General features: G+C 35.0%; 1 protein-coding gene across 1 annotated transcript; it reads left to right on the top strand.

Moving 5' to 3' along the window:
- The first annotated feature begins 2,104 nt into the window (after positions 1–2,104).
- On the top strand, positions 2,105–10,227 carry LOC142638524 (G-type lectin S-receptor-like serine/threonine-protein kinase At4g27290). Its single transcript, XM_075812554.1, has 7 exons — positions 2,105–3,492; positions 3,720–3,878; positions 6,812–6,969; positions 7,040–7,250; positions 7,380–7,617; positions 9,529–9,679; positions 9,785–10,227. The coding sequence occupies exons 1-7, from the start codon at positions 2,193–2,195 to the stop codon at positions 10,076–10,078; spliced, it is 2,511 nt and encodes an 836-aa protein (XP_075668669.1). The 5' UTR covers positions 2,105–2,192; the 3' UTR covers positions 10,079–10,227.
- Positions 10,228–11,084: the final 857 nt, after the last annotated feature.

Genomic DNA, 11,084 nt, shown 5'->3' with positions numbered 1-11,084 from the left:
AACCCAAATCTTGAAAAGGAAGAAAATAACAGTTCCAAATCAAATATATATCTAGCAATTTATGAATAAATAAGTGACATTGATTCCAAATTTTAAAAATAAATGGATATACAATGAAAAAAAAAAACCAAATTATTGGCATTAGGGTATATCAGAGCAACATAAAGTATAACCCAGAAACTAAAAATCACCAACAGCGTACATCTCCCACTGCATGAAATAGTTGTTGACCGAGTATATTCCCATTCATACACCGAACATACGTTGCACCAGCACCTCACTGAAGTGAATCAACGAAATGGTGACCTACATTCCCGAATTTAACGTGTTATAGATCCAAGGTGACAAGGGCGTGCACAATATGAGGATAATGTAAATGATGATGACATCCAAGGAAAATCAGGATAAGGATGGGAATGGAAGAATGGAGGAATAGAAAAATGGTGTACATAGAAAGGATTTAGTTTTTCTTTATGTGAGTCTGGCTGGATGTGAAAAGGTGAAATGATGAAAAAAAAAATTGTTTGATAGAAAAGAAAATTAAACATAAAAAATAGTATTTGTTTAATTTTTTTTTTTTTTGATAGTATTTGTTTAAATTGATACACGCTCCTGTTGCATAAAAAATTAAAATAATATTTTATAAAAAAAATATGCCTAATGTTTGGACAAAAAGAAGAAGAAATTAATGCGAAGGGAGGAGAGGAGTTCTTTGTTGAACTTGAAACAGAGGGACCAAAAAGTCAAAGATGTGTAAAACTGGAAATCAATGATCACCCTTTTCTTATATGTCTATTGTTGAATGAGATTCCCACCTGGCCTTGACAATATTTGGCACTTTATTTTATATTCATCTCTAGCTTAGTTACCATTACTTGTGGGAAATTTGGTAGTCATAAAGAGTATGGTACAGCCAAGGTAAGAAAACTAGAAAATAAATTTTCTTCTCAATTAACTATAGTATACTCTGCAGAGCCTGGGAACAAATTCCTTCATAGAGCGTAGGATGGAATGTGGAGATGAGATTTTTTGCATAATGTACATTTCTCTCAATTGTCTATAAGCCTGGATCAAGTCATCAAACAACAAAAATGACATAAATCTGGCTCCCATTTGAACGTGTGATAAGGGACACTTCCTGATCCGTCTCAATCAAAGAATATTCGTGAATTCTGCTCCATTATTTCAAATCTTAGTGCTCAGTGCTCACCATTTCATTCCTTTGTTGACCTTTCTTTCACAAGCTAGTGCGAAAGTAAGGATTAGGACAAAGTGACCGACTACAAAAAAAGCGACTTCTGTAGAAGGGAGTAATGTGGAAATTTGTGTTCACAACAAATTGCAGAAATTTCAAAGAACAGCCACTTGCCTGAGTCAATGCATGACCTTTTGTTGTGAAAATTGGGTGAAATAATCTGACTTTAACACAAGGTTTAAATAAGAGAGAAGAAAATATGACACAAGGAATTTACGTAGTTCGACAATATGCCTACATCCACGGAAGGCGACAGAATAAATTTCACTATAATTGTAGAGATTACAATAACAGCTTGAAACAACCCAAACTCCAAATACACCATTGGTTCTCTCACAAATAAATAGAGAACACACCATTGTATTTAGACAAATTGCAAGACACTAACTTCCTATGCAATCCGTAGCTTTCATGCTCTCTGAACTCATTTGCTCCTGCTACACTTCAGCCAAAATATCACCATCATGAAACTTATCAAGTCAAAAAAAATGGCTAGCATTTATTGCCAATGGAGTCACACATTTTGGCTAGCACAATTTGGTTTGCTCAGGTGTAGTTCCTTGATAATTCATGAATGCCAATGAGTCATACATTTCGGCCATAAAGGTGACGCATGGTATGTCAAGTGTTCCAACAGAAGAGAACAATGCAAGACTTCTGTCAAAGAAGTCAATATATTCAGCCATGAGTCATTGCAACATTAAATGCAACTTCTTGCATTTCTTCGCGCATGAAATACTTCCTGATGATTTGTTGGCTAATGCATTTAATGATTTGTTGGCTAATGTCAATCCACCAAATTTGACAATTCAAGCCATTCTAACACCTTGTCAAGCCATTCTAACACCTTTCTATGTTATAGACTTATAGTCTTCGCTCATCATTTCCGGTTTAACTTTAATATGTTGGCTAAGAGCTCTAAGATCAACAGAAAGCAATGGACATCTCTGCTTTTGTGTTTTTGAGCTCCAGTTTATTTCTTTTCTACTTTGTGTTCTCTAATGCTGCTGACAGCATTACCCAATCCCAATCCCTCAGTGACAGTAAGGGCACAAACCTGGTCTCTAAAGATGGAGGCTTTGTCTTGGGGTTCTTCAGTACAGGAAATTCCAATAACCGTTACTTGGGAATTTGGTACAACAATATCTCAGTTAGAACGGTTGTTTGGGTAGCAAACAGGCGCAATCCAATTGGAGACTCGTCTGGCGTGTTGATGTTAAACAGTTCAAGTAGTCTTGTTCTTCTCAGCCAGAATAGGACTGTTTGGTCGGCGAATTCCACAAAAGAGGCAGGGAGTCCAGTTGTTGAGCTTTTAGATTCAGGAAATCTAGTATTAAGAGAAAAGAATGAAGAAAACCCAGATAGTTATTTGTGGCAAAGCTTTGACTTTCCTTCCGATACATGGCTACCAGGGATGAAACTTGGATGGGACTTAAGGACTGGTTTGGAAAGGCGCCTAACTGCATGGAAGAGTCCAGATGATCCATCTCCTGGAGAGCTGAGTTTTGGGATTGAACTTCATAATTATCCTGATATAGTCATGAAGAACGGCTCTAAGGTATACGCTCGGACTGGCTCGTGGAATGGCATTAGGTTCAGTGGTGCACTATGGTTAAAGGCCAACCCAGTCTCTGACTTCACTTTTGTCTCCAACAAGGATGAGGTATACTTAATGTACCACACGAATAAAAAGTCTGCAATCACAAGAGTAGTTTTGAACCAAACTTTTTACTTGTACGAGCGCTACATATGGATCGAAGCAGATAAAAAATGGATCCTGTACTTTTATGTACCGCAAGACAAATGTGACAGTTACAATTTATGTGGTGCTAATGGAAATTGTATCATTGGTGACTCACCTATCTGCCAATGTGTAGAAGGATTTAAGCCTAAGTCATCAGAAAGATGGAACCCAGACTACTGGTCTAAGGGATGTGTACGCACTACGAATTTGAGCTGCGTGGATAAAGATAAAATTGGGTTTGTTAAACTTGTTGGGCTCAAGTTGCCAGATACCACGTATTCTTGGGTGAACGAAAGTATGAATCTTAACGAATGCGGGGTCAAATGTTTGAACAACTGTTCTTGTATGGCTTATTCGAACACTGACATTAGAGATGGAGGAAGTGGCTGCGCCATCTGGTATGGAGATCTAATTGATATTAGACAGGTTGGAGCTAACGGGCAGGATGCTAATTGGCAAGATGTATATATTCGAATGCCAGCTTCAAAGAAAGGTATGGACCTATTGTCTTGGTTGCTCTTTAATTCTTATTTTGAAATGCCTCTCTTTTTGTTAGATACAACAGAATTTTGACCATGTAAGAGATTTTATTAAGAGATCTTACTAATTAAGCTAGTTGAAACCCACCAATCAAATTCTATTCGTTCCATCTTTTTTCCATTGGTTTTATGGCATTAAAGTCTGCTGCATCTAAAATATTTTCGCTTTTCTATTGCCAAGTCAGCCAGGAAGTCTCTCCACAAGAAAAAAAAGTCAACCAGGAAGACGGTATAGACAAGCAAAAGATGAAGGTGAGAGTTGCAGTTGCGATAGCCATTGCCGTAGTTTTCGGGGTGATCTTGATTGCCTACTGCATTTGCAAAAGGAAAAACTTCAGAGGTAATATTACTTTCTTTGACCCACTTTGGAAAAAATAACATGGTGAAGTAGAAAAATTGAGTTTGCTCTTGATTGCTTTTGAGTAAGTCAAACATGAAAAAATACAAGAAAATTTGGGATTCCTAAAAAAATTTTCTATATTGAAAATTGAGAAACTAAAATCTTTGGTGTTTAATTTTTATTTTCAAATCAAATGTTGACGAGGCATTTTTTTAATGTCAATAACTACTAACACCACTTTTTTACTTACCAATTATTACTTACTATATTATTAGTTTGTAAAAAAAATTTGTAAGATATCTTGTGACTCTAGCATTTTTTATAAGCAAAAACACTATTTTGGTCTTATATTTTGGGGTTACAATCAATTTAGTCTCCACATTTTTGTAACAGTCAATTTAATTCTTGTTATTTTCAATTGAGAAATGATATATCCACAACATTTTTACAACATTTTTACAACAAATTCTAAGTGGAAGGTTTTTTTTTTTTGGTAGAAAGGAAACTGCATTAACCACCTGTGATTTGTAGTGAAAATGTTGTAAAAATGTTGTGGACATAGCATCTCTCTTTTCAATTTGCAATCAATTTAGCCTTTGCCGTTATCTCACTAATGGAATATGCCTACATGGCAAACCGATTGTACTTTTGGCTTACTTCAGCTAACACGACAAGTAAAATAATATTAAACAAATTTATTTGACATTTAAATAAAGCCACATCAGCATTTAAATTCAAAAAATAATTTTAATTAATTAATTTTTCAATTTTAAAGAAAGAAAAAAAAATTGTAAAAATGTTCTGTGTCATACCTTTTTTTATTTTATTATTTTTTTTCACCCATACCCACCTAGAGCAAAACAAAACCTTTGCCTTGGAAGCCAGCTCGCCAAATTGAACGATAAACTAGGAAGAAGAAAAGCATTTGATGCAATGTTTTGAATCCCTTCGTCCATCAGATTGGTCGAACCGTACCTTTTTGTTGTTGTTAATTTATGAGATGGGAAAGCACAGGTCCACAAAGTTAAGCAAATAAACTCCGTTTTGCCAAAGATGCATCACTCTGCCACACGCTGTGGGTATTTTGTTCTGATTTGGGCTTTCTTGCTTTGGTTTTGCTTGAAATCTTACTTCTTTCATAGATTGCAAATATTTCTTTTTGAAAATCAACCATTACCACTGAAATTCGTGGACCCACTTGAGCGATCTGACTTGTGCTCTCTTCGATTTTTACCGTTTCTTCGGATTTCCTCTTCGGATAATTTTGCTTTTTTCCTTCTAATTTTTTGAATCACAACAGTTTGCAAAGTCAATCCAAGAAGCTATGAGTTACATACTAGCAAACCCAACAAAGTTGATACTTTTTGACCTCAAATCTTCAATTCTAATTTAAGAAATTAATTTTTCTGGGTTCATGTTGTTCTTTCGGATTCAGGTTCTTCTGTTCTTTATTTTTTTGGGTTTATGATTTTTTTTTTTTGTTCAAATTTTCTTTACTTTTCTCCTTTAGAATCAAGAAATTAATTAATTTTTTTTTAAATTTAAATGCTGGCATTATTTAAATGTGATATAAATTTGTTTAATATTATTTATTTTCCATATATAAGAAAATGAAGCTTATGTTATAATTATTTTTATTCATTTTTGGGTGTATATTCATTTTTGGGTTCGGTTTAGGGGCCTTTAGATTGGCCCTGAAGTGGCATGACGAGACAAGGCTTGCGGAACTCAACAGGGCGGGTTGGGGGTTAAAAAAAACTCCTTTATTATATGGGGCGGGTTCGGGTAATGGGGGTGGCCTGCGGGGCGGGTTCAGGTATAAAGAAACCAGTCTCGAACTCGACTCGTTGTCATTCTTAAATGTAGAGACTAAATTGATTGTGATCTCAAAATGTAAGGACCAAAATAGTGTTTTTACCTTTATATGTGTGTATGTGTGTGTGTGTGTGTGTGTGTGTGTGTGTGTGCCTATATATATATATATTAGTATTTAGCAGCATTTAATATGCCACCTATACACTCTATGTGCTACATAGACAATTTCAATTACTAAGATAACGATAGAAACTTATTGAGAAAGAGTTTAAAATGTAGGGATTAAAATAGGAGCTCCAATACCGTATTAACTTGAATGTGTACAAAAGTGTGTAATACTAACATTATATCAAACTAACACAATTTTTAAGAGTAAAAAATGATGACCTTTTTAGGGCGTAAGGTGTCAACTGCTTAGCAAAAACACCTCGCTTATGGTTTGAAATGAAAGATTTAACTTCCCTATTAATATATATTTATATATAATAGTAAAGACCTCATGTGAGAAAACATGAGGTTTTGCCAAGTGGTGCATTCTATGCAAAGAGAATTGAAATATTCTTAAGTATCACATCAGAGATAAGAACAACTTAAATATTGACTTTTTGTTTCATTTGGTTCAATGTTTCAAAACTTTTCATCTCTCACATATACACATAAAACTCTTTGTATTTTAATTCATCATTTTCACCTCTTGCATTCTACCTCTTTATATGTAGTCCTTCATGTCATCTCATGTCAAATACACATAGACTAAAAACGTTGTCATTTATTTTCAATCTTTCGACAACACCTACCAAGCTCTAACATTATTGTCTCATCTAATTCTAACCTATATGAGTTGGCTACAACCAAAGGAGGACTTACATTTTCTATTAAGTGACAACGGTAATTACAATTTTGATATTAAAATCATAAAATGTAATTTAAACTATTTCTTGTCATTATTCGAGTAGCATAGTGAAGAGAGCAAGGTTTCTATCTAGTGATGGTTAAAATGGCTTGTGATCAATTTATAGTTTAGGCTGGACTAAAGTGCATTCAATCCAAACTAATCAATTAGAGTTGCCATATTCTATTTCATATGTTTAATGTGAAACACATCTTGCTCTTATCAGAGAAAATGAAGAATAAAGGGATGATAGACCAGAATATTGATGGCCAAAATGAAGACCTTGAGCTCCCATTCTACAGCCTAGCTACCATAGCTATTGCCACTAACAAATTTTCAAGCAATAACAAGCTTGGTGAAGGTGGCTTTGGACTCGTATATAAGGTAACTCTAATTGACCAATTCACATCATATTCAACATCAATATAATCTATTTACAAATGTGATTTTTTAGGGTATACTAGCAGATGGACAAGAAATTGCCGTGAAAAGGCTTTCACGAAATTCTAGACAAGGATTGAGTGAGTTTAAAAATGAAGTTATGTCGATCGCCAAATTACAGCACCGAAATCTTGTTAGGCTTTTGGGCTATTGCATTGAAGGAGAGGAGAAAATGTTAATCTATGAATACATGCCCAATGGAAGCTTGGACTCCTTCATTTTTGGTTAGAACTTCTCAAAACTTTATAATTTTTGCCAAACTTCATGAAGATTTTTTATTGTTCTTTAAAGAAATTTCAATTTCTTGTTTCATTATTCAAGTTTAGTATTAACATAAATAAGAAACTTGACAGATCAAATGAGATCTAATACTTTAGGTTGGCCTATGCGCTTCAACATTATTTGTGGGATTGCTCGTGGGCTTCTCTATCTTCATGAAGACTCTAGATTGAGGATTATACATAGAGATCTAAAAGCAAGTAACATTTTACTTGATAGTAAGATGAACCCAAAAATTTCTGACTTCGGCATGGCTAGGTCCTTTGGTGGAGATCAAATTGAAGGAAATACAAATAGAGTGGTTGGAACTTAGTAAGTATTCTTTAGGCTAAGTTACACTATTAGTCTCTTAAGTTTACACTGTGAGCACAATTGGTATCTTAAGTTTCAAGTGAGTGCTATTGGTCCCTCAAGTTTAAAAAATAAGTATTGTTATTCAGTTTTGTTAATCGTAGTTAGTACTATTGCCTATGTGGCTAACTAAAAAATAAGGTGGCATCTTTAACTAAGTTGCTCCAATAAAAAGCAACCACTTCAATTAAAAAACTATAAAATCTCCAACTCACCAAAAATAACAGAATGCTATTTTTCTTTCTCTGTTCACTTTAGAGTCTGTGGAGTGCCATGGGTTGTACCTCCTTTTTGACTTGTGTCCATGTCGATTCCTTCTTGCGAAGGCAAGGTATGCAATACTCTATCTCCCTAAAGCAATTGGAACCCAAAGACAGCGCTAGCTCGAGAGTACACAAACATCTTAAAGAAAGAGATGGAGGAGTTGCCGCCTAATTGTAGGTTAAGGAACCAAAGAATGACTTAATGAAGGTCTACCTACTAGACTAAGTCGTGAGTTAGGGTACATGATGGGAAGAGGTGGAACACCCCAAGCCTTCCTAGTCATAGTTGGCCGTCATATATTGTTACTAAATCTGAGATTAAATAGAGATCATATAAGAGCACTAGCATCAAGTGTGCCCAAATATTTGGCATTTGGCACACCAATACCAGAAAACCTATTACATGAGGTGTTCTAAATGCCAAATAATTTGGCATGGGTGAACAATGCTGTTCCAAATTTGGAATAGTGCGGTCACAAATGCTATAATGAAAAATTCTTTTTTTTTAATAAATTTTTTCTCTCTCCTCTCCTTTCCTTTCTTTCTTCTCTCTCTCTTTCTTCTTCTTTTTTCTTCTCTAGACTAGTCTCTCTCTTTTCTATCACTCTTTCTTCTCTCTCTCTCTCTCTCTCTCTCTCTCTCTCTCTCAACCTCACCACCCGGTCACTTCATCTGACCACACCGACAGCATCACCTCGCTAAGCCGATGGCCTTGCCTGCCTCGGATCACCACACTAGCGACCTTGCCTCACCCACCTCGTCACGCCATGCCGCCGAATGTCTCCTTGATTTGTGAGTTAGGGTGTTGGGCTTCATATATGATGTTGATCATTTTGGTAGTGGTTAAGTTCTTTGTCATTGGGGTTGGGGCTCTCGGATAAAGGCCAAGATGAAATATGGTGTCTATAGAGTCTCCCAATCATCTCTCTGTCATCCTCCACTTCACCCAAACCTACACATCCTAACCTTCATTGATCATGGCCATCAAAGATCATGATGGATATCCACCTCTTTCACCCTTTGCCATAGTTGAACCTATGGGTTTAGTTATAGAGTCATTGAGGAGACCAATAGCATCCTCACTGAGATATGCTCTGACTTTGACCTCCTGACACAATCAACAAACTCAATTCCTTCTTCAACCCAAACAAGACCTTCTCACTTGGTCCAAAGAGCTCCATAGATATAGGAATGGCGAAGGGTTAGAGGTTGATGATGGAGAGAAGGTTGTGATTTATTTGGGATAGAGGAAGGAAAGATATGAGGGATGAATGACATAGAAAAGAGATTGTTTCGTTTTTTTTTTTTTTACAGATATGGATTTGACTTGAATTTTTAATTGATTTGTTTTATTTTGGTTGGTCCAAGTTTGTAAAAAGATGTCACATCACTATTGCGTAACCTGCATAGGTAATAACACTAATAGTAGTTGACTAAAAGACTGATAGTGCTCATTTTGAAATATGAGAGACCAGTAATGTACATTTAAAACTTGAGGGACCAATTCCTATTACAAGGTAAAATTCAAGGACCAATAGTGTAATTTTGCCTATATCTAACATGTTATGTTATTGAAAAATTTTCTAATCAAAGATTTCCATTCTTACAGTGGTTATATGGCACCCGAATATGCCATTGATGGCCTATTTTCAGTAAAATCTGATGTTTTTAGTTTTGGAATATTATTGTTGGAGATAATATGTGGAAAGAAAAATCGAGGGTCTTTCCATCCAGAATATAGTCTAAACCTTGTTGGACATGTGAGTTCTCAAAAGATTTAACTCTTTTTTCCTTTTTTTTTTCTCTATTATTTTTGTATACATATTTTGATACAAACAATTACAAGATATTTTCAAATGTTTTAGGCATGGAAATCATGGAAAGAAGGAAGGACTTTGGAGCTAATTGATACTTGCTTAAAGGACTCTTGCATCCTGTCGGAGCTTGAACGTTGCCTCCATATTAGTTTCTTATGTTTGCAACAACATCATGAGGATCGGCCTAACATGTCATTTGTGGTTATGATGTTGCATAGTGAGAGTTCACTACTAGAACCCAAAGAGCCGGGTTTCTATATGGGAAAAAAATCACCTTCATCGAGCAAGAATCAATCATCCTCTACCAATGAAATGACAATTACCTTGTTAGATGGTCGATAGTCAAGCGTCATATCAATTTGACTATATTACATATTTTGTGATTAATATTTTACATTTTTACATTTTGCAAATTGTACACACTTATATTCTCCAAGAATGTGACATGAGTCTTATTTGAACCTTAAAGACTTAAAATGGCTTCTTCAATATTTAAGAAGTTTCAGCCTACTTATAATCCATTTAACTAACTTTTTTAAAGAAGAAAGAAGTAATTTGATTGAGACTTCAAGTTGTCATTTAAAAATCTCTCCCCCTTAAAGTGGCTGGTTAAATCTAGCGGTAATGGAGCTTCGTGGAAAAAGGTAAGGATTAGGAGATCAACAGGTTGCCTATTGGCACTTAAGCAAACAAATTAAATTTGGTGTTTTCCTAGTACCTTTTATTGTTTCTGAGCCTCACTTATTGAAGGGGGAATTTATGCCCACATTTGAGAGAGAGTGTTAGATCTATGGTTAAATGATTAAATTTACCATTTTCTAATAGTTTAAGCTTTTTAGAGAATTATTAATTTATCACAAACAAACTTAGAAAAGGGATACAAATGATAAATAAGGGTGCGTTTGGATACCGCTTATTTTGCTGAAAACTGAAAACACTATAGCAAAATAATTTTTAAATGTATAAATAGTGTCGTGAGACCCATTTTTAATGAAAAAATTGCTGAAAAAAAGGTTTATAGGTCCTGTGAATAGTGCACGGGACCTACAAAAAGGGTTGAAACACGCTTTTCAAAAAAAAAAAAGAAAGTAAACGCAAACGTTGGATACGCATGATACGACGCATACTTAGTCTAAACTTTCCACATTATAAATGAATCTTTCAAGTGACGAGCAATGGTTATAGAAATGAGAAAAATCCTCGTCATGAAAACAAGAGAAAGAGAGGGAAAATAAAAAAATATTACAAACTTATTACAGGGAAAAAAGTACTTATAGTAGCAACATATTTCACATAAAGCAAAGGGTAAAGGCCATTACCTGCAATAGCATTTACAAGTGTCGCAACT

This window comes from Castanea sativa, chromosome 6 (genome assembly GCF_040712315.1).
Source record: "Castanea sativa cultivar Marrone di Chiusa Pesio chromosome 6, ASM4071231v1".
NCBI classification, from domain to species: domain Eukaryota; kingdom Viridiplantae; phylum Streptophyta; class Magnoliopsida; order Fagales; family Fagaceae; genus Castanea; species Castanea sativa.
This window is presented reverse-complemented; position numbering and strand designations above follow the sequence as displayed.